At 45.9% G+C, this 27,904-nt stretch overlaps 1 protein-coding gene across 7 annotated transcripts in view; it reads left to right on the forward strand.

The window, feature by feature from the left end:
* Spats2l (spermatogenesis associated serine rich 2 like) overlaps positions 1-26,402 on the forward strand; it is a 158,366-nt gene extending 131,964 nt beyond the window's left edge. For all 7 annotated transcript variants that reach the window (XM_063259521.1, XM_013145252.3, XM_013145253.3 and 4 more), the window contains 5 exons: positions 11,122-11,180; positions 18,202-18,311; positions 20,208-20,310; positions 22,699-22,919; positions 25,523-26,402. In XM_063259521.1, coding sequence (XP_063115591.1) covers positions 11,122-11,180; positions 18,202-18,311; positions 20,208-20,310; positions 22,699-22,919; positions 25,523-25,921 — 892 coding nt within the window. In that variant the 3' untranslated portion in view covers positions 25,922-26,402. The remainder of the gene's footprint in view (positions 1-11,121; positions 11,181-18,201; positions 18,312-20,207; positions 20,311-22,698; positions 22,920-25,522) is intronic.
* Positions 26,403-27,904: the final 1,502 nt, after the last annotated feature.

The following is a 27,904-nucleotide window of genomic DNA, read 5'->3' on the forward strand; positions in this document are numbered from 1 at the left end:
ATCCCTCTCGTCTACTGCTGCAGCTCTGTTGCCCCTGAGAAGCAAACACATACATGATCAGGGGGAATACATACAGACACCCCACTCAGACCAGGTTGCGTCTCAGTGGTGTTTTAAGCACTCTGTCCTTCCACTAGGATGTGCATGTAAGAAGTGCTCTCCAATAGGAAATGCCAGAGGCTGCTGTGTTCAGACCAACTTAGGTGACACTCAGCCCTATATTCTCAGTTTGCTACTCCCTGGGCACCTATGCAGTATAAAATTATTGGAATACATACCCTGGGTGCCACTTTAGTTTCAATCCAAGTAAGACCATTTTTCTTCACTTTTTTTTTTTTTTTTTTTTTTTTTTCCCTGTACTGGGGATTGAACTCACAACCAGTGCTTGCCAGGCAGGCACTTACACCACCAAGCTAAATCCCCAGCGCTTTCTTCACTCTTGAAGGTTTAACATGCAGTAGGATTCTTGTCTTGTTTGTTGGTCCCAACACACATTCTGCCTTTATGAGACACTTGGCTTTCCATGTAATGTTAACCACCTGGTTTTTCTATGCCTTTTGGGTTTTTACTTGTTCATTCTGTGAGTAAGTTAACGTCGACTGAAAACTGATACCTCTAAATTAATATTTAGCTCTTGCCATATCAAAGTGGGTATCTATTCTGCAATTAAAAACTCTAAGAGCTTCATGATTATCCCTTGCTGGCGTGCTACCCCCAGGGTTACTGATTTCATCCTCCAAGAAATACACGTTTCCTTTTGTTTTGTTGTCATTAATTCAGGTGATTCCCTTATACATCTGTAGTTGAAAACCATAGCTTAGAGTCCTGCCGAGGAACTGGTACATCTGGTGCTGGGGCAGTGCTTCTCAGCCAGCTGACTTTGAACCCCAGGAGGTGGCTACCTGGTGGTGTTCAGTTTGGTGCCACTGCCAGGCAGGAATGCTGCAGACTTCTTGTGGGCGGGGCCAAGGGAGCTGCTGATGTCTATGGGATGCAACGGACAGACCCTTCCCGTGCCGTGCCGTGGCCCAGGTGCAGTAGTGATGGACCAGAGTACCTCAGCCTGTTCAGGGTCCATTGCAGGCAGCTCCAGAGGAAAGGGCAGAGCCCCCTTAGAACACCCCTGAGCGCCCGCCTGCCTCCCCTGGGGATATGAGAGGACCATCGCCTTCCAATCACTTTATTTCCAAGCGGGCTATGATGCCTTCTCTTTCAATCAGTGCAGTAGGAAAGGATTCTTCCATACTGCTGGAAACATAAACCTTCTAGCTATACATCTAAAAGGTCAGATTACATTTGCCTCCTTGAGATCAGAAAAACAATTATATTGTAGTGCAGGAAATTGAAGGCTCTGCTTACCTGCTCTTCATTGTTCAATTCAACGTAGTTCTTAGAAGAAAATGGAAAAGTTAAGAATGGAAGGTTATAGCTAATGACAGTCACTTTCATTAGCCATTCTGTCTCTACCTAGATCTTTTTCTTATTTTACAATAAAACCAAATATCAGAGTAGGGACTAGGATTAGGATAAAGATCTGGGCTACATAGTAAGTGCAAAGCCAGCCTGAGCTACATAGTGAGACCCTGTCTCAAAAGAAAAAGACTTCCTGACTAATCTGTTTCTATCTTATAAGTGGTTTTTCTAAGTTCCCACCTGCTTGTGACTAGTACAAAACACTATACATAGGAAATTAAACAAACTTGCTTTTTCTTTCACACCCAGTGTTCCATATCATGTGTCAGCATTACAGGAACACAACGTGGGCATGAGCACACCCTTGCGCAGGATGCCAAGAGATAATAATAGGAAAGGCTAATAAATATATCTGTGCCTCAAGAGAGCCATATGGGTGGTTTTTATTGCTGTCTGGCTGACAAATTGCCCAAAATGACTCTTCTTCCTCACTCTGCACCAATTCAATAAACAGAAATAAACTCCAGGGCCCAGACTGAAATTATGGAAAAGGCAGATGCTGTACAGCATGGAGGTCCTGGAGCTCCCTGGGACTGGGACTAGGACAAGCCCACTGGGCTGGAGTGTCTCCGATCTTGCCTCGTTTGTGCACACGTGTCATCTGAACAGGTGTAGCTCTTCCTTGCGACATGAGAGTGTCTTCTTTCCCATTTCCTTTCCTCCCTGAGGATGTCCTCTCCAGTCAGTGATTCCCTGGGGCCACCATAGGGACTGAACAAATTGGCTGATACGAAGGTGGGGTCAGCTGGTTAACACAGATGCACTGTGCTGGCCCTTGCAGTGGAAGGTACAGCCCACGAGCCAGCATCGGTACCTTCTCGTGTGCCCATCTCCTCCTGGGCTGTATCCCACACACTCGGCACAGATGTCTGCTTGTGTTGGGGTCTGGCTTCTGTGTGGAATCCTAGACCCACCATAAGGGCAGAGGGTAAGAAACTGATTCTGATTTCAGCTTGAAATCTGAAAGGGTTTCTGAATCTTTAGAGCTACTGGTGACCCAGCCTGGTAACATGCTTCTTAAAAGAAATGGTCAGTTTTCATCATAGACTGGAAACAAGCAAATTATCCTATCTGCATGTCCCCTTGAGGCACAGGGACATGATCTATTTTAAAAATATGTCATACAATGCATTTTCACTGGGAAAAAGCAGATAATGTGCAGTTACCTACCAGCATGAATGTCAAATGCATTATAATATTTTAAAGGGAGTGGCTCTCGATTACAGTTCTAAGAGGGGTCTTGGAGCTTGTTTGCACTAGCTGGACTGGCACAGGATGAGACTAAAGAGTCAGTTGGGATAGTTTGTCAGCTAAAACCCCAACAGGGCATACAGAAAGGTGGGGCATGAGGTCAACAGACTAGAGTTTCCTGTGTCTACATTATTCTTTGTGACTGTAAATTCTTGATGCTTACTAGGCCATATTCTCAGAAAAGTCCTTTTGCTAAGTTTTATTAACTACTTAGGCATGGCATATAGACTTATACAAATCAGGATTTCAGTCTCATCTCCACATACTCTAGATCTAAAGCTGCTTGAATTTCTCAACTTCTATTTGACTACAAACAAGAATACAATTATCACTTTCTGAGGTTTTAAGAAAATTCATATACAGGTAATGATGATTCTAGAAGATTGCGAAAGCCTGCAGGAGAAGGTTGGCTGTCTTGCTTTCAGAGCAGCATTCAGGAGGAAGTCTTTTCCCCTATGCCTCCGCCCTCCCACATCGCTCACATTTAGCATGCTGTGAGACATGGATATTGCTTTCCAGCTCCACTGTGCATCGTTTCAGGAACAGAGAAATGAGGCAAAGGAATCTCCAATTCCGAGAGGCCGCTGTCCTGCTGTCCTTTCCTGTCACATCTTCGGTGCATCTCCCACAGCTCCCTTCTTCCTTAACCCATTCATAGGCCGGTGGATGTGCGCCACACTGCAGCTAAGACTCAGAACCCGCAGGAGGGTAGGGGCCTCTTCCCAGACGTGATGCTTCCACTGCTGACAGGCGGAGTCCCAGAACCTGACTGCGTTCCATGAGCACCAGTGTGAGTGGAGCGAGCACCTCATGAAGGAGCACTGCCGAAGATATGAAGAGCAGCACAGGCAGGCTCATCTTCAAAAGCCCCAGGTCTAGGGTTGCAGGAAGCACCCCCCAGGAGTTGCAGCATGACACACCCTCGTGGACAGTGACCGAGGAGATGAGTCTTCAGACTGCTGGTAATTGAAGGTCTACCACAGAGGCAACACCTGAGCTGGATCCTGAAACAATACTAGAAATGTGCCAGGGTGAGACTGAGGAAGAAGATCCCGTGAGGATGCAGGAGCACTAGGGCCTGTAGCAGGCTCTAGGAGGAGTACATGTCCTGGGTCTCATCTGTAGTGAATGCAGGGACTTCCCTCTCATGCAGAGAATTTGCCCCTCAGTTATAGTGCAAAGCATGGTTCATCTACATGCTGAACAGCAGGATGTCTACTTAAGGGAAAAAAGTTTGTGGAGTTTAGTATTTCACCTGTGCCACCGCTTTGGAAGCCACTGGTCAGAGCAAGGCTCCACAGAGGAAGTGGCAGCCCATGACACCAGAGGTGGCCAGCGAGTAGCTCTCATTCCTACCCCTTTCCACAAGAGTAAGGCCCTTGGGAGTCACCAGGGCCAGGAGCAGGGTGTGGCCAGCTTTCCTGTCTTGCTGATTCTGCTTCAGTCTCTTACCGTGTCCCTTCCCAAACTCTTCACGTCAAATAACCATCATGACTCCTCTCAGAAAACTGTTTTCCCAAAAATGTTTCTGGAAGGAAATACAACAGAAGCTCAGAACAGCAGCCCATATTTTGTGTGTGAAACAAAGAAGGTTTTGCCTTATTTTGTTTTATTTTGAAATTTATTTTCTTTTATCTTGCTTTCTGTATTTTTCAGTTTTTAAAATAAGCGTGTAAAATGAAGTAAAAGTGTACACTAAAGTATATCAACACTGTTCTTTCAATGGCACCATATGTAATAAGACAGTTGACAGCCACAGACTGAATACTTGCTTTTTTTCCCATAGGCATAGCTTTAGAAAGGTCTGGAAGTGGGGGTAAATCTTAACATTTCTATAAAAACTGAAATGCAGTTAAGTTACTTTCCCTAATTAATAGTCTCTAAAGAAAGAGACCAAACCAGAAATAGTCAGCAGAGACAAAAATTATACTATTAGACAAAGTCATACTATGTAAAATTCTAATCCTTGAGGAATATATATTTTCCAGTTAAACATTTTCCATTGTGCGATGTATAGACTTAGAGAACTTTTGTAGCTCTGTCATTTAAAAAATTCCAGGAAGAAAAAGGAATCCCTGTGGGGAGCTTTTAATTAACTAAACCCTTTTTGAGAAACTCCAGAATTGTGTAAGGACTAAGAGTTAGTCCTCAGTGTTAAATCTACATGTGTCTCATTTCAGAAATGAAGTCAGATAGTACCATAAAATACTCATTAACTGTGGTTTCAAATAATTGTGTGATTTCAACACAAAATATGAAGACTAAACAGTACCAACGTATTGAGTGACCTCTGACAGGAACCAGAATGACAGTCTTAACCTGATTGGTGAACTGCAAACCGTTGTGGACACCACTGGGAGTTGAGGGAGGTTTGCTTTGTGTGTCCATGCAGTGTGGTCCAGGAGGCGCAGCTGTGGAGTTCTGTGATGCAGTTACTGAGCAGCTGTCCAGAGACTTGCATCCCAGCCCCAGGCCACACTCTCTAGATACACATTAATTCTATATGTTTACCAAATAAGCTGGAATTCAAAGAAATTCCATCTGCTGCCTTTGCTGCATTCAGACAGATTTCCATGATGTTATTCCAGTTATGCAAAAAGTTCAACTTGTTATAAAACCTAAATGCAAAACTAAACAGAATAGAAGGTGACAGATTTGGCAATTGTGGCAATGTAGCAAAAGATAAACATCTCTAGCTCCTTGATCATTGGGTCAGAGTTCAGAGGTACAGGAGAAATGTTTCTCTTCTGGAGTCAGTGTCAACTGACATCACATTGCATCAGAATGCAGGGAAGGGAGTGAGTGGAGGGGAGGAGCCAGTGCACAGTCTAGGGGCGGAGCTCACTGGAGAGGGAGAACTGGGAGTGAGGGGCCAGCAGAGGATGGGCCCATTGCCAGTCAGAATGGGCCACTGCCCGTAGACCCAGAGCCATGCCACCTTGCTTGGGCGTGGCCCTTGGCCAGGAGGAGGCTGCGATGGGAACAGAGTTCCCAGCTGGGTTTTCTCTGGGACAGCACAGAGGAGCTGCATGTGCCCATGGGAGCCACAGGTTAGCCTTCGCTGTAGAGAAGATGTTTTATGCTCCCCAGCCCAGGGGCAGAGTCCCAGCCCCCAGGGAAGGGGCATGGGTCCCTGAGCTGTTGGGCTTCAGTGGTGGCCTCAGGGCATAGCACAGCTACCAGGAGCCCGTGGACGTCACAGGACTCACACTGCACAAAAGGAGCTGACCCTGACCAGGGGAGTGGTTTTACTCACCTCACATGAGTAAGATGATGAGTCTGCACGAGGGGCCTGGCCCTGGGGCACGTCGCTCATCTGTATGCCCACAACACACGTTTGCCAGGAGAGCTGGAAAGTACAGGAGCGCATCAGCATCCATTCCCCAGCAGTCTCACCGCCTCCTCAAGGATAGAGCCGAAGGCCCGCCTCTCTCCAGCCCGCCCAGCTGCTGGCCCCACACAGCTTCTTCTGCCCTACACACTTGATCTATGAGAAGGTCCTGTACAAACTCACCAGCAGCCAAGGGTCCTGGGCCGTGTCTCCTCCGTCTGACATCCAGTTCTAGCTGTTGTTGCATATGTTGCCCACAGCTCCCTTGAAGCTCTGCTTTGCTTCCTTTGTGGTTACCACAGTTCTCCACAGCTGCAGGAGGCAGCACTGTGCTGCCACCCGCCCCAGCCTCTCAGTTCTGGAGACTGGGCCTGGTGTGGCTCCTCAGGCTCCTGCACAAAGCAGGCTTGTCACTTACCATTCTTGCTCCAGATTTAGAGATGGGTCTCTCACAAAGAAAAAGATCATAAATCTGTTTCTACTAAAGAGCCTTTCTGATTCTTTCTTCTATTTTATTAGTTTCCTTTAGGAAGAAATCAAGACAGTGGAAACATTTTTATAAAATGACACTTTATCTCTGTGATTAACTGTATAAGAAGCCATAAAGCCTTTACCATGGTAATCTCCTCCTTATACCTTATTGCTTTGATAATAAAAGGTTTTTTATGACCACAAAATAAAAATTTTATGCTCCAGAAGCAGAGATGAAAGGGGAAGATGTGGTTTTGAAGGATAAAGGGCACAACTGAGACTCGCAAGATTGGTATGGGTTCTGCACACGTTTGGTTCATATGGAGCATGTTTGGTGCCTTTTCTGTCTAAGCCAATGAAAGAGCTCTATGTTTCTGTCCTGCTCATAGGGTGCCACTGTTGAAAAGCAAGCACACTCAGCACTGTGGCTTTAGGCTAAAAACACACATTTCAGCAACTAAACCATGCCAGTTTGCAGGCCATCAGCCATCTACTCTGGTCTGAGCAAACACTGCATTGGATGAATCTGGTTACACTTTACTCATAAGCGTGTGCCTCTTGGGTGTCCCTGAGCATGCAAGGGGTCCTTTCTGCCAGGGCTAATGCCCCACTTGATGTGCCGAGTCAGCTTACATTCGGAGACAGTGTGAGGTGGATACCTACTGACCTGGATTCAGGAATACCCTGAAAGCAGGAACATGACGATGTCTGTGATGCTTCTGTGACTCCTCAGCACTGATGTCATCCTGCTCAGGACCTCTTCTCTCCCTGCAGCTCACAGCTTGAGTCCTTGCCCAGCAGCAGAGTGATTCCCTCCTGCGCATCCAGCATCTCTTTCCTGTACCTCTGTCAGGACTTAGTTGGCCTGCAGATGGTGCTACTGGAATTTTACAACGCTCCATTTGATGCCCTCATGTGAGGTGCAGTGGAGGTGTTAGATGTGGCTGCCCCTTTGACCCACTCCCATGTGATACTGGCTCCTTGCTGTCTGAAGGACAGCCCACCCGGGTTCCCTTCCCTCCACTTGCCTGCCACTCAGAAGGCCTAGTCCCGGAGAGCCTGGGGTGCTCTCCTCAGTCTGGCTTGCTCCAGGCTCACCTGTCCATAGACTCAGGACACCCCTGCCTGGCAAGCCTGTGGCTTACCTTCCCTAGTAACACAGGTACAGCCATACCAGAGGCACCAGAGGACGAGCTACTCTGAGTAGATGTCCCGAAGAACAGACAGGCCCTGCCCGCAGTTTCCGCTTCATCTGTGCACCAAGACCATCAGGCTTTCAGGTGAACATTCCCCCTGCCGCTGGCCAGAGGGACTCGGTGAACCACCATGGTTCAACCTTAGGACATGTGTTATACCCCACATGTCCATCTTGTGACCTCTTTGGGCACAAAATTATGTCAACAGATTTAATCAGCAAAACTTGCCATAGTACTGTAGCTCGCTTAAAAAAAAAAAAAAAAAAACACATAGCAAAGGTCTCTTCCCACACCATTCTGTGTGCTGATGCTCCCAGAGTTCATACTTGGTCGAGGATTTGGCTGACTTGTGGGCCCTCCCTCTGTAGTCTGCTCCCCTGATCCCTGGACACAAGGACAGGATGGTCTTTTGTCACACATGTACCTCCCTTGCTGTGTGCTGCACATGTTGCATGGCCAGGGCCCTCTTTAGAAGCCTTCCAGTTCCAATGTCTTCTCATGGTCACCATTTTCTCTCCTCCCTCTCTGTGTCCTGTAGGTCCCCACAGTGAGTCCTGCAGGTCCTCACATTCTTCGTGACTCCTGGAAAAATGTGCAGGCCCACAAGGGTGGAGAAGCTTTTTCTTTTATTTCTCCTTCTTTGACAGCACTCCCAGCCCCAACCCCTTAGCTGGCTCACAGCAGGTGAGCAAACATCAGTAAGAAGAACAAATGTTCTGCCACTCTTCCCTGCCTGGCCTCTCTATGGCACATTACTGTCCTTCTGTCCCAGACCTGTGCACTCTGCTCACTGTGCTAGTGGTAACAGTGGAACACAAATCCCACAAGGTATATCACCCCATCACCTGTAACCCTAAGTCACCAGGGTCATGCACCCCAAGTCCAGTTGAGTCACACTGGGCTCCTGTCCAGGGTCCATCCAGTCCCAGGGTGGAGCGGACTCCACATTCTGTGTCACTTTGCCTCCTTCTGCCTACCTAGCCTTGCAGTGGCCCCCTCAGTTTACCTGGTGTGCACCACACATGTCCACGTGTCCCCTCCCAGAAGAATGAGGACATGCACCCCGTAGTTTCCACCCCTGAACTGGGGTCCCTTAGGCTCTGCATCCCTGCTCCAGCCTTCTCGCTGAGTCTTCTGTGCTCTGGCCCTTTGTGCAGGGCAAGCCCAAAGCCTGCTTTGGGGGTTGGTGGCCTGCCCCTGTGCCTATAGTCAGACCTCAACTCCACCCCTTCCACTTCTCATTTCACCTCCCTAGCACCTTGACCATTAGCCTGAGTTCCCTAATGTAGAAGTTTCCTCTCTAAAGAGGTCATAACAGAGACACACTTTTCTCCTGAGGGCTGCCTCGGAGCTAGACAGAGGAACCAGAGATACCTGTGACCCAGGAGCACAGAGCCCTGATGCCATGGAGCTGCGTACAGCTGTCAACACACCCACACATGTAGGGGCAGACTTTGGAAAGAAATACATGAAGCCATACTAGTGAAGACCTCCGAGAGGAGGGCGCAGCATGCTGGACCACCCTGTCCACCCACCTTCCAGCACCACACGTTTCCTGTGTGTAGCACCCATGACCATCGCATTTACGCAGTATCACTAAGTAACGTAAGGGGCCTAATATGCTGGCCACACACAGTGACCCTGTTGGTGACCGTAACTCACATGTGTCAGAGGGTTTTCAGTGTGGCCTGTGGGACAGAGATGCTCAGAGCCCTGCATGGGAAACTCACCATGCCCTGCACTTAACCATTCTTCAGAAGCCACAGGATTTCCTGGTTGCAGAGAGCTGAACTGGGCACACTGCTGCCTCTCCCAGGTGTCCAGTCACGTCCAGCCAAAGAGTCCCCTTCTGCTCTAGAGTCATCCTAGGAGCCATAGTGAAGAGTTCTTGAGAAGATACAAAGTAGAAAACATTTTAAGTTTGAAAAGCACATCCAACAGAGGGAAACTACCTCTGATGGAATAGTCTCTGTAGGAATGAGGGTTGTCAGCACGGTGAATCGCAGGACACTAAATGTGAGTGCACGATGCACGTGTACCAATGAGCAGAGAATCTAATTCATTGCCTTTGGAGGATACTAAGGAATCAACTGTTTTTTTGAAAACTGATAAAAGGAAAAATGAAACATTTATTCTGCCATCCCTATACTTAAATATACTTAATGAGAACCAAACAGTTGGCCAAAGAAAGCCTTTCTTTATAGAAGGATTCCAGTAAATAAAAAGTGATACAACTTGAATATTCCCATTTAACAAGTCCTATAGATCTAAGCAATGATGCTCAAAGGCTTCTATATCATAAAAAAGAGACATGTCATTTATATTTGTGATAAATTTATTGTAGGACATACTGTAGGATAAATTTATTGTAGTTGTCCTTTTGAACAACTCTTAAAGACAACCTAGTTTCTTCAAATAAATGCCAAGAACAATAGAAAATAGATTGGAGGGAACATAATGGAGTCATACTCACTGGAGGAGCAGTCAGCCAGCTACAGTGAACAGGCCTAAGTTATATCCTGATTTAAACAAAGTGTTAGAAAGACTTGACATACAGTTGGGAAAATTCAAATATTGAATAGATATCTGACATCACTAAATTATTGTTAATTTTTAAGTGATACACTGTGGTTCTAATCCCAATAAGTCTTTATGTTTTAAAGGCATACATATTGAAATATTTGTGGTCAAAATGAAAATGAAAAGAGCACCCAACATCTATGCTTAAGTAGACATAAAAACTTGTGATGGAATATAGCAAGAATGTGTAATGAATTGTTTCTTTGGAGAGGGGAGCGGAAATTGTGGGCTGGGGGAGAGAGATCTAAGCAGTGAGAGAGAGGGAGGAGGAGGACTTTCTGCAGGTAGCACCTTTCCAAGGACTAGCCAAGGAGTGAATGGAACATAATGGGAAGAAGTTCATTACAGTGAAAGGCTGATTTAGGAGGGTGAGGAAGACATAGCAGTAACCCTGAACCACCTGCCTCCCTCCGGGCTCAGCTCGTTCCCGGGAGAGGGGCACACAGAGACTCCAGGAACCACAGCCCTCTGTTCCCGAGTGCCAGCTTTTCACATGCTTGTTATATTGTTCTGGAGCTTTGGCGCATATAGGGCAAAAAACACACCCAAAGTTAAATTCCGAGCAGCCCAATCCTGAAAGACTCTTTTTAGATGTGTTGACAGTGACTTAATCAGCAGATGTCACCTGTAATCCTTGGGAACATCCCTGCCACATTGCCTCAGTTTTGGAGAGACAGAGAGTGCTGCTGGTGATGTAGCATAGAAATATTTATGGTAATTTTGTATTTTGTTTAATGAAACTCATTTTCTCTTATGCCCCTGCTTCTGAAAGTCTGTCTCTGATTGAGCATTCTTGCTCTTCTTTCTGTTTTCCCTCAGCATCATTGACAAAGAAGTTTCATTAATGGCAGAAATGGACAAAGTAAAAGAAGAAGCCAGTGAGTACACATGGTTATCTGATCAGGGGCCTCCCAACCAGAAGCGATGCCTGGTCAGAGGGGTAATGCCAAATCTTCCCTGAACTTCTGGCCATGAGCTCTGTTGCCTTGGACAAGCCACTGGCCACCGGGGAGAAGATGCATGGCGCCTGCCACACACAGCAGATGGCCGCTCAGGGAGCAGACAGGAGATGTCGGCTGAGTTGCTTAAAGTCCAGAGGGACATTAGTGTACACAAGGAACTTATGCTCAGTGGCTTTTCAACGACAGTGAATTTAGTATTGAATTTTTAGACACTGGCTTTTAAGCCTTTGCAACTTTTATCAGTCTTGCTGCATTACTCACTGTTTTTTTTTATTTAAAGAGAAAAACAAAACTAAACGAAGCAAAACAGTAAAAGGCTAGAAGTAATACAGAATTTCAAGAGAAAAAAAATACAGTAAGAATTCACCAGTTAATAGATCACATATTGTCATCTTAGAAACAGTTGTCCAGATTACAAAATTAAAGCGTACAAAGTGGACATTAATACAGTGAAATTGCAGTCAGTTCTGTCCAGTGATCCAAGAAAAACTCAGCAATATGGTTCTCTATCCTACACATTTGAATATACTTGCAGTTATATCCTTTAGATCACTTTCCTTCCTCTCTTTTTTACGCTAACAATCACACATTTTAGTTTCCATTACTCCCACAGTTTTTATAACTTTTTCTTTGAAGAGGAAAAGAAAAAAGATTTTAAAAAAGCCAAAAAACAAAACAAAACAAGACGGACCAAAGAAAAACCCAATGTGACAAAGCAAAACAGAGTCAGTTAGATCAGGAGGATGGACATAGTATATAAAATGAAAAAAAAAAAAGAAAGGATTACTAGGTGATCAACAATGGTTACCATTATGCCTCTAAAAAGAGTAGCCTATATCAGCTAGTATAAAAGAATTGAACAAAACTGTACATAAGACCAATAAAACCACATTGGAGAGCTTGCAGGATTCCAAAGAAGATAATCAAACAATAACGGGCATCATAGAATACCTGGTTGCCTTCCAAATGGTTCCCTATTCCCTCAAACTTGATACTATTAAGCAAAACAGAATATAATAAAATCAGTCAGAACAAGATGTGGAGAACAATACAGGGGTTCAAATCAGGTTAATAAGGAAACAAAAAAGTTACTATAATATATCGCACTATTTTTAATTTAGTTTTCCCTTAGTTAAAAGATACTAAGAAATAAATTTTTAAAAAAGGAAAGAAAAAGGGGGAGATTGAGATTAAAAAAAAAGAACGTATCAATAGAACAACACCGGTCAGAACCGAGAAATTTAAGCATCATTGTGTTTCACCCCCAGATAGCCTGACATTAATAGTAGTTACCATAGTGACTCTTTCCTTGAAATATTTGAGTCTAACTTCATATACTATAGCATCAAACTTATCAAGACAGTGTGAAACCATTCAAGCGAATGAAATTATTGCAGGGTATTTAGAACCAGCTAGCAGAAACCAAACATCAATTTCTATATTATCTCTTTGTCTATAAAAAATTTGCTTATACTATTACATATATTAAGATATAATAAGATACAACATGTTAGAACCAATGGAAACAAATGAACAACAACTTGAGGGGGCTTCAAAACAGGATGATATTAAATCAGCGCTAGCTATTACGCTCTTATTTTCTTCAAAATAGTTATTTGTAGTATCACAGACATAAAATAAAACAACCCAGATTAAAACCATTCCAATTAATGAGTGAAAACATTATATGGCTTCAAACCAGTGTGACTGGGAATCATGATTACCACGTACTTTCATGTATTCTTATTGTTTCTTACACTAGGGAAACTATTCGGTATTTATACATATGAGTTTGCTCACTGTTTCTTTTTCAGGTTCAGTTAACTCAAGTTTATTAAATTCAACTCCCTCTTTAAAAAGTAGTTCCTTCTGACACTTGATGCTTAAATTCCCCGCAACATTTTGAACCATATGTGTACATTTAGTAAGTCTAACTATTTTCAAGCACTTCAGGGGCCTGATAAGGCTGACTCACATACGTAATGGACAAAACACTTCTCAACTTTTAAGCAATGCGTAGGTTAATAATTCAGATTTAGAGATGTAATGAATGTCATTTTCTTAAAATTCTCCAGTTCTGTTTACAAACCTCATCAGATATGCTGACACCTGCCAACTTAAAACTATAAAAGAAGAACAATTCCATGATTTAAATTAAAATCACATGCTAGATTGATTAAGGTACCAATTACCCTGTTAATACAGAGAACATACTTAAATTATCTGATCACTGGAAAACTTTTCCAAAATTTCACACAAGATACGAATACACTCCATTTGATTTGTTTCATTTTCTCTGTGCGCACTTCTCAACCTTCCTGGTTTGGTGAAATCATTCGGTCAGTAATGGCCACGTCACCCATCACACAGGAATCTGGTGGTCAGATCCACCTCCAGCATGAGTGAGTGCATGTGCGGAGCCTGCTCCACTGCTGAATGCAGCCTGCCACATCCAAGGTGACTTACGACCCCCACTTCCAGCTGGACTTTAGTTTCACAGCCCTTGCTTCTGGTGCACTTTCATTTCTTCCCCCTTACCCAGCCCTCACCCTGTGAATGCCGTGAGTGGCAGTTTGCACACCCAGCCAGGGTTCAGATGAGTCCTTTCCTCTGACCACAGGGTCTCAATTCACAAGAATGAAAGATCAGGTAGTGTTCTTCAGTCTTTTTATGTTTTTCTTCTCTGGATGTTGGCCATAGTTCAGTTGTCACTTTATGGAAAGGAGCTGTCATTCTTTTTGTTACACAATTTTCTAATATTTTAAACAATATTTTAAAACCAAAACATAGCCAGATTTATAAATGAAATGAATGTGGTCCAGAGTGGAACTGAGGAATATCTGAGTAGTTCACAATATTTCTGACTGTGAGATTTTCTTCTTCTTATGAAATCTGTTAATTTCCTCAGTAAAATTTGGCTTGTACATATGGCTTTTTTCCAACTCTAGGGACAGTTGTGTGCCTACAATGAAATTGTTAGCCATCAACACTCAGTGTTCTCCAGAACTAACACAGACAGTCACTTCTTAGAGGTCCACAGAGACTCAGGTCTTGTGTACTCACTCTTCCTTCTTGGACTGTCATGCCGGTGCCCAGCCCTGTGAACTTTGGACACCCCTGGGGAGCACCCTGTTTCCTGCGCTTTGCCCTGAGTGCCAGCTGTGCTGCCTTGCTCACTGCACACCATTGGAGGGCAGTGTAAACAGTGCAGACCCCAGCATGGAGCCTGCCCTTCCCAAGCAAGGGTGCCCTGAGACAGGCCCAGCCAGTGTCCAGAGAAGCCTCCAGGGAAGCGAGTTCATAGTTCAGGGGTCACACAGAGCTGGGTCCAAGGCCAACCTCTCCTCACATTCTGTGTGACCTGGAACCATTCTGTTAACTTTGCAAACTCAAGACTCCTTATTCGAATTGGAATAGTACCTATCTCAATGCATTGCTGTAAAGGTAAAGTGAAAAGTCACACAGCAGAGACTTGGCCTGGTGTGTGGCACACTGTGTGTGGTAAGCTGTATTAGAACATGGAGGCTCAGGGATGGCCTCCCCCTCCAGGGACATGCCTATGGCCACCACATCTCCTGCACAGGTAGACAGAGCTACTGAAGGAAGAAACCCACAAAATACGGCACTGTCTTTAAACCCGTATTTGAACCTGCAGATCCATGATCTCACAAGTCTTTTTCACGGTTTCCATATGCCATGTGTGGTATAAACATGTTTCTTCAGTGATAGCACAAGGCCTGTAACCCTCAGGGCATCTAACACACACCAAAAGGTTGGTGGTGCTTCCTAAGTATTTGTTAAATGAATTATCATAATCAAGTTAGTGTCTGTAGATGACAGGATTCAGTACGAGTGAACAAAATGTGATTTCAAGGGACTATAGAATAAACATCTCAAGATTCGTAGTAAGCATTTCGAGTATTCTCACAGCACCGAGCCCCTCCTAAGTGTTACTCCAGTAGTGGCGCAGTCATGCTACACGATGTGTAGAGCTCGCATCTTACAGACAAACTGCACGTGCGACAGTACGAGGTCTGCAGCATCCTCTGCTTGCTGGAGGCCTGCACGGGTATGTCCTGGGAGGAGGGAGTATACTGGAGATAGGGTATTAACAGAAACACTGACACACTACATAATGCTATCACAAGAACTTTTAAGCAATTAAAAGGATTTTAAAGAATATTTGTGCTCGAAGAAACACCTCTGCCCTGACTTGTCTCCGGGACCCTGTGCACATCTACACACATCTTCTGCTCATATGTGTTAGTGAGTAACCTTTAGATTTTCCATGGTTCAAGCACCATGCGCCCAGCTTCTAATGTGTTCCAGAAATTTAGAGGGATTTATGAGTCCTGTGGAGAGCAGTCAGCCTTCCAGACAGTGTTTATGATCGTGCATGAGTAGCACACAGCCTGCTTGCTGTCTCTGTCTCCCTCTACAGATTTCTGAGCAGACTGTGCTTTCAAAACTTACTTGTTATTCTATATTAAATTGCAAGATCAATGAATCTTCAAATTTGATCTGGTTTTGTTTTTGCTTCTTATTTCTGTGATTGATGTGTTTGAGGTAAAAATGTTTGCCTCTAAGAATACTGGCATCTAGATCTCAACTTTAAGGGTTTTTTTTTTATATGAAAGGCTTTGAAATGTTAATGAGACTGTATGTAAAGCACATCCCCACACTTGCTGATGCAAAGTATTCATTTTCATGCACATTTACATGAGCTTGAACTAGAAGTTATTGGTGATCTTGCACCTGTTTTCCCATTTTAGGACCCATTTGTATCTATTTCTACAAAATCTTCTGTTTGGTATGAATGCCAGAGTTATACATAATCAAAAGAACAATGACCCTAATTGAACGAGCCATCAAAGAGTCACATCTGCTTAACTCAGGCTCTGCTGACCCTCTTAATGTTTTTCAAGACAGTGTCTTCAGAACTTTTCATCTTACTTTGCAAAGAAAAAGTCATCCTTTTACTCAAGAATCATTTTCTTGTCCTACAAACTTTTGTTCCATACATATGTTAAATCATAATGCAAACAAATAGCCAGTTAAAGGTATGGGTGCCAGACATCTCTGCCCCTGGAGACAGGGAACTTCAGTCCTGTACCTATTCATTTATTCACCCAGCCCTTCATCAGCAAACACATTGGGTACCTCCCATCTATCAGGCAGCAGATACTGTGGACAAAAGACCTGGTGGTGGTGCATCTGTGCTGGAGTCCCATGAGCAACTGATGACCTTCACACAGGCAGTGTCAGAGGGTGGGTGGGATTGGTGAGCATAGTGGCCGCTGGGCACAGTGCTTCTCAGCTGTACCCCACTGTTGCTGCCTAGGAATGTTGGCCAACTGTGCCTAGAAATTCCAGTACTTTACAAGGCACAGTTAAAATGGAAACTCCTAATTTTTCAAAATGGACATCTAATTTGTAAAAGTAATATGGGCTGAACCTGATAGTCGGCTACCTTTTTGTCCCCTCTGGTATAGCTGAATAACCTGAGGCATCATTCAGAAGATTAAAACTCCTCTTACCCTCCTTCACCCTAATGACCCCAGACACAGGTCAGTCTGTTATCTAAGAGAGTTAGGGAGCTCCAGGTCACTAACCAAAGCAGGGCCAGAGTACTTTGGCAAATGGGCTTCATGAATTGTAGGTCAAATATTGCATTGACTTCTCAATATTGATATTAGCATTAAAAGATAATCTATCTCTTTATCTCTCTGTCTAAAAAATGGTTTATGGCTTACACAGGAATCAACTCTCAATTGATTTTTTGCTTCTTTTCAGATGTTTGAGATGACTCTCAGACATTTTATAGATTAAGAACTCACAAAGTAGAACTCCTACTGGGTGGCTCTGCATGGTGTGTTAAGTCTGATTTAACAAAATGGTTGGTCCTTGCTGGCTAAAGAATGCAACATGAGTTCAGTGTGCACATCCTCTTGGATGAGTTTCTCATTTTTTAGATCTTTACTTGCTTGTCCAAGAGAAATGAAAGCAATTCATGCATTATAAATTGGAGAGCTCCATGTCCATCTATTGAAGACCAAACTTCATATTTAAATCTCACCCTAGGTGTTTGTATTCATTGCTTCTGTGCTCCATAGCACAGTATTTTGGGAAATACATGCACACAGATTAACCTGTGAGCTACAGCATCTATCTGAACCTGTAGTTCATCTGAGAACTAGAGATGAGGAAATACAGTGCCAGAGTACTCCCTGGTGAGCTCTCTACATGTACAGATGTTAAAGAGTGCATACAAATCCAGTTTAAGCTGGCTTGACTTGCTCTTGAAAATTTTCCACCAGGGACACTTATAACAAAGATATAAGACACTGTGGTCTGGAACTTCTGTCTGTTTGCAAAATAGAAATCTAGCTGCCAAGCACCAAAAACAAAGGCATTTTTCATCTCACAAAAAGCTAATAAAGTAAAGCTTGTATGTAATGGTCCAGTAATACAGCTAATTGCCCTAAGTGACTCTGTGTTAAAGTTAGGTACGATGCTGCTAGGATTAACGGTACAGCACACAGAGAAGGGTTTTGTTGGTGGACATCCATCTTTGTGAATCAGATTGGATTTTAATGCATCTATTTTCAGAGCTAGGTGTTCTGAATCAGTCACTCACATTAAAAACTCCAAACAAGGCGAATGAGCTCAGATGCCAGTGGCACAAATGAAGAAGAGTGTGGGTACACGGTGAAGCAAAAGGGACTGTGTTTAGTGCAGGGTTTGGTGGATAAGGACCACCAAGAATGGGTTGATGGCAGTGGTGCCGACATTGCCGACAACGCAGCCTGGTGACCAACTCAGAAAACACAGTCTGGGCCAACAAGCAATCAACCTAGAGAGGGATAACTGACCCCAAAAAATGTGGTCATTTAATGTGCTCATATCTCGGCCCTGATAAGCTGTTCTTACTTGGCAGTGGAAATCCTGACTGCTCGTCAGAAGAAAGCAGAAGAACTAAAGAGGCTTACGGATCTAGCCAGTCAGATGGCGGAGCTGCAGCTGGCCGAACTCAGGGCAGAGATCAAGGTCAGTTCTGGAGTGTCCCTGCCTGGGCCTGAGCCCCAGAGCTGAGCCTCACATCAACATCACGGCTCTCTGTGGGGTCCAGCACCACATGGCCAGCCCACTTCCACAGGGTAGAAATGGGGAGCACAGAAAGGTTAAGAGCCACCCAGTCACAGTGCAGAGTATTCTGTGGTTCGAAAGGCTGTATTATCATAAAGGAAAAGAACAAGCCCCTGCCTTAGGCAGCAGGCTACTCTCCAAATACAGTGTGCTCACCCGTGAATTACGGCTGGGATGACATGCTATTTTTACACTGTATAAACACATGGGTGTGAACTTAGTGGGACAGCAAGTGGGGAAGCATGTCTTCTGTGAAGACTTCTTTCCTTATTTAGCTGCCTTTGTACTAAGATTGCTACCCACACATGTGTACAAGGTGTGATGAAAATATGTGATGATGTTGCTTAAATGTTTAAATATAGTAGGAGATGCACTGCTATTCACCCCCCTCACATTACTCCATCTTGTTTGAACACACTTAACCTACCATTCTTTACTTTCTGAAGCAAGTCTGGAAGTCCTCTTTCTTGAGGATCTTTACAAAAATACCTAAGTGCTGCTGCCAAGTGCCATCTAACAGAAAGGCAGACTCAATAGTGTGTCTTTATCTACCATATTCCCCAAACTCAAAATGATCATGAGAAGTAAATGCTTTGAATCCATTCAAGGCATCAAGGCAGCCACAACAGCACAACAAAAGACACGCATGAAGGAGAACGTCCAGAATGCTGCAGAAAGTGCAACAACAATGGGACAGGTGTGTTGGAACCGTGGGGAGTACCGTGAGGAGGATTCGTGGCAATGTGTCTTTTAAAGTTTTTCAATCTCAACCTGCATTTATTAGATACCTTTTGTTACAAGCAACAGAAACTGACCTTGCCTAAGTCAAGAACAAATAGAGTCCAAAGACTGTTCAGTGTGGGCCCCTAGCATAGTGTGATTTGAAGACTTGGGTCTGCAGTGAGACACAGGGCCCCAGGGGATACAGGAAGCAGCGTTTCTCCTCTCTCCCTCCATTGCCCCACAGGAGGGAGTGATCTCTAGGTGACATTAGCCCTGTGCAAGCCATCCTGATGCAAATCCCTAAAACAGGTTTCGCTCCAGCCTCACAAACCACACTCATCATCAGATGGTGAGGAGCAGAGCTCTGGAGGGAGTCGGTGCGGCCCAGACCCCCACTTCTGTGGCTCTGGATAAATGGTTCAGGGTCTTAGGCCTCAGAGCCTCAGCTCCCTGGTTTGTACAATGGAAGTAGTAAAGTGCTGTCTTCACTACAGTGTGCTCAGAGGGAAATGAGACTATGTATTAAGAATTTGGCCAGGGTCTGGATAGTATTCAATACTTTTTTGATGTTCCAGCTCACATGCTTCCTTTTACAAAATTCCCTATTCCCCTCAGGAGATCGCTTCTTCCACTTTTTCATTCCGAAAGTATCAACCACACTCTACCTTGTATTAATGCTATCTCTCTCCCTGGCCGTGTGGTGAACTCCAGGAGGGCCTGAGTCATAGTTATTTCTGCATTCTAGTTCTGTCATCTACACATGGCTCTTCACTTTAAACTGTATTTTATATGAATTGAAAAATAATCTTTTCCACCTCCTGAAACAGCGCTTGAAATCTCACTGTACACTGAAGGCTCCTCGGGCTTCCTGCTTCCCTATTAAAGTAGAGACGAGTGTCTGGGAGGAGGATGTGTTTTATCTTGCTGGGGAGCCAAAAGGTTACCGAGGTTTTGCTGCATCACAGTTTGTCCAGGCCTGAGCAGGAGGAGGATACCTGGAAGACCGGCCTGTGGCCCCAGTCGGGAGCAGGCTCGGGTATTCTGCATCACGTCACGCTTCCCTTCTCTCCTCAGCACTTTGTCAGTGAGCGTAAATACGATGAAGAGTTGGGGAAGGCCGCACGGTTCTCCTGTGATATTGAACAGCTGAAGTCCCAAATCATGCTCTGCGGAGAAAGTGAGTTTTGCATACTTGCAAAGTGATTCCGACCGAGTAAGCTTGGTGCTGTGTGAGTTGATGTGGGAAATGTCAGGTGTGCTGTCCCAGAGCCTGCCATGAGGTCTGGAGAGCTACTGATCGTGGGACTTGACACAAGTCACTGGAAAAGTCAGGGCTTGAACTTAGACTCTCCAAATGCCACTGCCCATCTGTAAATCCCCAGGATTTGTGAAGCAGAACTGAACAGGTCCGTTTATACCTTTGGCAAACTTTGCCTGTGATTTTGCAGTGCTGCCCCGAAGAGGCACCCTGAGTCCTCTAGTTGGGAACAGCAGCTGTACTTGGGCAGGGCCCTGTGCTCCCGAGCTTTGTCCTCTCTGCTCAGTGAAGCAGAGAGACGAAGCCTTCACCTGCACCTTTAGCATTAGTCTCATCCCTAAACCTTAACTAGGGCAGCTAATAGGCAGCAGGATTGGCTACTGCTTTCCCCTGCTTGGGCCTAACCCAGACCTCAAGGACAGCCACCAGGAGGAAAAGAAAAAGGGTGATGCAGGACAGACGAGCACACGGCCTGAGTCAGCGGATCACTCTGCCTACACCACCCTTTTCTCAAAGTGGAGATTCCTTTTTCTCTTCTAAGTACAAGAACTATAAGCTTCATCTAAAATTATCCAACTGTGGTAAAATAGAACGATAGAATGTGACATGATTTTAGGGTCTCTGTTACACCTGTTATGCATGTGTAGTTCACTCGTGATGACATAATTAACCATGTACAGTAAAACCATTCACTTTCATCACTGCCCGAGCGGCCACAGAGCTTTCCCACGTCCGTCTACCTGACTGATCTTTCTCTACAGAGAATCACGGTAATCTGAGCCTCTGATTGGCGGTTGAGTTGGTTGAGTTTTCAGCGCACAATCGTGTTGTGGGCCACCCTTCCCCACATAGCTCTGGCAGTTCCCTTACCTCCCTCTGACTGTGTCTTCCTTTTCTCTTCTACCCACGCTCTTGCTTGTTCACCTGCCCTCCGGCCCACCCATTCCACAGCCCCAGCTGTGCTGCTTAGACTTGTGGCTGGAAGTTTAGCTGCCCGCTAAGATTCGCTTTCTGCTGGATGATAAGCAAGATGCTGGCCCTGAGTGACCATGCCACAGATCCCTGTGGACAGGAGGCACAGGTCACCCACTTTCTCCAGGTGCCATCTAGCGGTAGAGGCTGTCCCTGCCAGCTTCCTAATGTCCATCTAACAGCCAGCAGTGCCCTGGGCCCTTCCCTCATGGCTCTGGGGAGGGCAAGACAAGAGCTCACAGCTTCTGAATGGAAGTAGTGGCTGAGAGTTGAACACAGCCCAAATTCCTGGCTATGTTTGCACAGCCCCAAATTGCTACCACTGCTTAATGCCACCTACAAAATGAAGGGACTGGACATATGTCTCTATCCTCTCCATGTCTAGCGCTCTGTAATCACACTAGTCACTCCTGATCCTCTTGCAGAACCCTGGGATTAAGTCTAAGCCAACAAAGGTAGAGAAAATTGTTTTTAAAAATTGGTGATAATTTTAAGATTCAAAGAAAAAAGTCTTGCTTTTATATTTTTGTTTGTTCTTTGTTTTTTGTTTTGTTTGTACCTGGGATCGAACTCACAATCTCACACTTTCCAGGCAGGCATTTATGCTGCTGAGCTAAATCTCCAACCAAAAAAAGGTCTTGCTGACCAGCCTGGCAGGTGCTGTCCAGCCTGGGCTATGAGAGCAAAGTCAGGCTTTATCCTCGCATCTATTCCCTCTGGCCCTGCTCACAGAGAATCATCCCATCAGAAGCCACTTCTTTCCAAGCAGCAGGAAGGCAACAATAAATGCAGGGCACACAGACCTGTGTACAAAGGATGCCTATGGGCTTCAGGCCCTGTGACTTAGGCACATGTGTGACCACGAACCACGAAATTGCTCACCCTCATCCTCTTGTCCCCATGACGTTTGAGTGGTGTGCACCCTCCATCTGCACGTCTGCCATTGCTAGTCCAGGGTCTGATGAAATAGCTAGGAGGAGTTTGGTAACCAGGACCCCAGACAGACGGCATCTGCGGACCAGGTTGAAGAGTGAGCCTCGGCCTCAGTCTTTCTCTCCCCTTGGGGATGCTCAGGCTACAGAATGATGTTTAGGTTGCTCAGATCTCTCTCATTCCCTGAAAATGCCAGCCTCCCCCTCTTGACACCCCCCACCTGGTCTGGATGATGTGCTGCAGTCACAGCTCAGTGATTCTCACAGGGGAAGGTGCCCGCAGGATCCCGAGGTCCCTTTCAAAAGGTTTCTTTATAAAATAGCTCAAACTCTTCTCCATGCTTTCACGGCACCTTGATCTCCTGGCCGTCCCAACATAACACTGCGCCCTTCCCCATTGCAGTCACTCACCCAAAGAACAGCTACTCCTCTCGCGCACCCTGCAGCTCCCTGCTGCCTCTTCTCAGCACCCACGCAGCCGGCTCAGGGAGGCAGAGTGGTTTCGCCCGGAAGTCACTCAACCACAGCAAGGGCGCTGAGGTCAAAGCCGCCAACCCCAAGCTGCCAGGTGGCCTTCCCGGAGCCACAGAGCCCTCTCACCAGGCCACGCCAGCTGCCAAGCAGGTAAGTGCCCTGGGGGCCCTGCAGACCCAGGGTGGGAAGGAGCCCCACATCACCACCTCCACAAGTGCATCCCACAGAGTCCGAGGAACAGGATTCAGAACCCATCTCACTGTCAGCTGTAGGGAGAGGAGGACTGGTGTTTGCTTTCTTTAAGATCATTTAATTCCCACTCAGAGCATGGAGTATTAGTGAGAGGACACACTTAGGGCACCTTCAGTAACTGCGGCACATTTCACAGTGACATGACTTACCCCTGTCTACCCAACCTCTAAAACCGCAAGCTGCCAAGGGACCATCTTCCTTCTCTCCTGCATCTTCACTGTGCCTTTGAGCTGTGATTCCTCCTTCATGGTCACAGAAAACAGGACACCGACTTGATGGGACAGGAGTGGGGCCTGCTGTAAAGGCGCCTTAACTTGCAGGTGTTCCGGCCTCTCCTGGTGCTGAACAGCCTCATGAGCGCTAGCACACCCTTTCGACAAGGAGTATTTACCCTCCACAGCTTCAAGGTCCTGATCAAGTCTGCTTCACTTGTAGCCTAAATACCTCTTCATCTCTTCCGGTTTTGCTCATATTAAACACCATGCTAAACTCACGCCTACAATTTAGTCTATTTCCTTTTCAGTTTTTAAGGCAAAAAACTGAACAAAGAACAGGGGCTGGGGGTGTAGCTCAGTGGTAGAGTACTTGCCTAGTTTGCTCCGAACCTTAGGTTTCGTCCACAGAACCACAAAATAAAATGTAAATTTAAAAAGCAAAAGCAAAGGAAACCGGACTGAATGCACTGAGCTAGGTACCTTTTCAGCACCTGCTTTAGTCCTTTTGGTAACTCCATAATAAGGTTGAAATGCCCTTCTCTACTTAAAGGGAACACTGCAGGCCCAGGCAAAAGCCTCCTGCTCCCCGGCACAGCCCTCCCTGCAGAGCAAGGGCAGAGAGACCAAGGACACCGCATGGGTATCCAGAGCCTGTGTGCCCCATGGACTGGAGACCTAACTCCGCCACCATGTGGGCCAAGCTCTGTCCGGACACTCCGCCCCAGGACAGACTGCATTGCCAGTTCTGGTGCCCAAGTCCCCAGGCAGTGCTGTAGGGTGGGGCAGTGTCCACATTCACTGTGTAAGCATAGCCATCACTCAGACTTGCACCATACCCCTCCCTGGGTGCTGGGCTGTGGAGGCTCAGTGGGTCCTATACCTATAGCACCCAGGTACAGTGCAAAAACCAATCTTATATGTTTGCAGTGCATCAGATCACATATGGTTTGGTGTTGAGAACAGGTCTGTGTTATGTAGCAGCCTTCTCAGGAACACTGTAGAAGATAGCAGATAAACTGGGACGGCTGCATTGTTTCCCAAAGGTAGGCCCTGGGCAAGTCCTCAAACTCATCACTCTCATACAAACAAGGAAGTGAGTTACAGCAGCTCTCCAGGGACTCCCATGTAAGTGGGACCACGCAGGCGCAGGGGAAGGGCCTCATCCAGGCCTGGCCCTCAGGCAGCACTTGGAAGCTGCTTGGGTCCTGACCCCTCAGACCCCAGAATCCCTGGCCGTGTGGGTGCCAACAGCCTTAATCTGTTGCTTCCTCACCACTCATCGTCACATCCTCAGCCACTGTCTTGTTCAAGAATGATTTTTCAGTACAAGTTTTCAGAATTGATTGGCTTAGAACTGCAAAAAGTTTAGAGAAAGAACTTTTCGCCCCTGTGAACATGTGTGTTACCCACACATTCCACCAGAGTCACCAAATTACCTCATCTCTGCATTTGCCCAGGGTAATATTGCTTACCTGGTGTATTTTTTATGAAATAAAATAGAAAAACTGCTTAAAGAAAAGTTACAGACATAATTTACTTTTTTCTTCATAAATCTGATTAAAATTCATACATATAATCTCTGCAGGATGTCTTAGAAATCTTCTTGGTAAAGAATCATCATTGTCTTGTCCTCTGTCCATTTCATTTTATTATATTTTAAGCATACTTTAGGGATTCTATTTCCTAGTATCTTAGTTACTTTCTTGTTGCTGGGACACAAGATCCAACACCCACAAGTTAAAGGAGGAAAGGTTTATTTTAGCTCACAGTTTGTAGAGATTTCAGTCCTTAGTCGGCTGGCTCCAAGACAAGGTGAAGTGGCAGAGGAAAACAGTGCATGGCAGGGCAGGCAGAAGGCAGCAGCCATCAAGGGATGCAGACGTGGGTAGTTCTAGGCCATATCCCGCTGACCTTCACCTCCCAGCATCACCTTGCTACAAATCCATCGGTGGGCTAATCCAGTGTCATACATCTGGGATCCAGTCACCTCAAAAAAGCCCTGCCTGTGTGCATGAGACTTGGGGAAGATGCCTAGATAGAAACCATGATGCTTAGTTTTTGTTTCTCTCCTGCTTCTTCATCTGTCTTTCAACATCAGTCATTTTCTTGTAGTTCCATTGACATGACAGTCCCGTTACATTCAGGTCAAGGACTGTACCTACTTGGGCTCATCTGCATGTTGTCATACTCTTCTGGAATGTAAGAAGCCTGCCTGTGGCTTGGAAATTGGCTTCCCTGATGTTCGTGGTTTTCTGGCATCTGGCACTTCTCTCTTCTTTTTTACAGAATGGACCTTCTAGTCAAAGACGGAGATTTAATCCTCAGTACCATAATAACAGGCTAAATACGCCCACCAAGTTGCAGGGCGGTAACGACGCTGACCCTGTGGCAAAGGGCAACACCCGACATGAACACAGAAGACAGCCACACAACAGCTTCCGCCCCAAAAATAAAAGTAGCACCAAAAATCAAGAAGCCCCCTTGGGGACCAAAACCCCCGAGGCCATGGCCCATTCTGAAAAGCCACCACGGCGAAGACAGCAGCACACTTCAGACAACTCAGAGGCTAGGCCTTTCCGGGGCAGCGTTGGCCGAGTCTCACAGTGCAACCTCTGTCCCACAAGAATAGAAGTGTCCCCGGATGCCTCGGTGCTCTCCGTCCCTGCTGTGACCTTGGTGGCCTGAGTGAGGAGAGGAGCAGTACTCGCTCAGTTTCGCTCCCTTTCCGAGGTGCTGACCCAGCTCGCTGCCAAAAGAGAGTCAATCAGAATACACAGACCCCGTGCATTGTGTAATCCTCTCATTACCATTTTTACTAATTACAGTACTCAGCTCTGCTTGCTTCGTAACTTTCATGGCTTTGCTTGATCGTTGGCACTTCCTCTCATCGAGACCGCAGCATTTAGCCAGGCGGTATTCACTATTTGTTAGGAATCCAAGATGTGACTGGAGACCTAGGCTGTAGCTGTGACATCACTCCATGGATGGTCATCCTTAGCGAGTTCATGTGGGAGTAACCCTTTACCCATCAGACAGACGTGGTCTGCTGAACACATGTGCTTTTGTAGAATTTCACATCTGGTGTTTTTCTGGAAAAAAAAAAAAAATATATATATATATACATATATTGCTTTATTTGAACAAAATTAAAATACGCTGCATTTGATACCTGTCTTGCTTCTTTTATTGATGCCTGCCTTCTTACCAAAGGTTCTCTGTAGTGCTTTCAAGACAGCTTGGGCACCTAGAGGTTTCTGTATAGAGGTCTGTGTAGTGCTTCCCTGGAGCACATACCCACCCCGTCAGAAAAATGGGGTCAAGACCTCAGGCACAGCCACCACATGACAGTGGGAAACTTGGGTTCCAAGTGACAGACTTCAATTCCACTTGGCTTACACAGCAGAGAGCATTTTGTGGCTGTGTGGCAGCTGCATCAGTAACCTAGGTCCAGCTCTGGCCTCTTGCTCTCCATGATCCCAGGCTGACACCTTATTCAGAAGGGTACACTCAGCCACTCTCCAGAGTCCTGAGCATCGCTTCCATTGTCCAGGAAGGAGCTGTTCCCTGGAGAGCTTCTGCATAGAACAAGTCTCTCCCAGGTCCCAAGGAGGACTGTACAGACCCAGGCCATACCCATTGGCTAAGGCAAACTTGCCTGACCCCAGGGAGTCAGCCCTGAGTGAGACCAGGCCTCAGAAAGGCTCGAGGCCATCGGTGGCCCCCATACCAAGCACCAGGCATCTGCTGCAACAACAGGCGCCCTTGGGTCTACTGGCCACTTCCCACTGCAGTGCTGCTGCTCGGCTCCTGCTACCCCAGCAGCCCAGGTTCCTTGTCACCTCACTGCAGCTGGCAGCTGAACTCACAGCTAATCTGCATCCATGTCCCTTCGTGCCAAGCGCAGGAAAGTTGCTCTGCCTACAGTGATGAGACTTAACAGGAATCAGAACGACAGTAGGTCACATTCCCAGAAGGAAAAGAGGAAGGAAGGACGGACAGAAGGAAGGAAGGAAAAGGAAAGAGAAGGAAGGAAGAGATGTTCATCCAAATGAGAAAGATGAATGTCGAGGGCTACAGTCTCTGTGCACCCGGCCTGAGATACTGAACTTGTATGGCTGAGGTGGACTCTGCACTTTCGGTGTCATAGGATTTTGCTCACCACTGTAAGAACCGGTCTCAGTGTGACAGCTTTAATGGTGACTGCTATCCTTCTGGCAAACGGACTGCAGGTCTGCACTGTCCTGATTCAGGGAACCCCTTCCGAGGCAGGGGCATCACTCCAGGCCTGGAAAGGTAAAAGCATGCTTGGGCCTGATAGCATTTTGCCTGAATTTTTGCCTTAGACTCAGGATGTGAGCGTTTTCCTAATTTGCATTTTTGAAACCGTAATTGAAATGTTTTAGTGCCAACGCCCGGCCATTCAGATACTCTGTGGCACAGCTCATCTGTTCCTCATGGTGGAACATTTGTTTGACCCTGGAGAGCTGGGTCACACTCTGCCACTCTTCTCAAATGTTTTCAACAAGAAGCCAAGAGCTATGGACACTTTACCTGCTTTGCTTAGTGAGCAAATGCCAAAAGAATGGAGCCCTCCTTTAAACATTTCTCCACGGAGGTTACACTTTCATTCCCGTGATGGTGGCAGCCAGAGTTTCATCAAGACTCCTG

Source organism: Cavia porcellus, unplaced genomic scaffold, assembly GCF_034190915.1.
Source record: "Cavia porcellus strain 051 isolate PalLab524CR breed Dunkin Hartley unplaced genomic scaffold, mCavPor4.1 scaffold_12, whole genome shotgun sequence".
In the NCBI taxonomy this organism is placed as follows: Eukaryota; Metazoa; Chordata; class Mammalia; order Rodentia; family Caviidae; genus Cavia; species Cavia porcellus.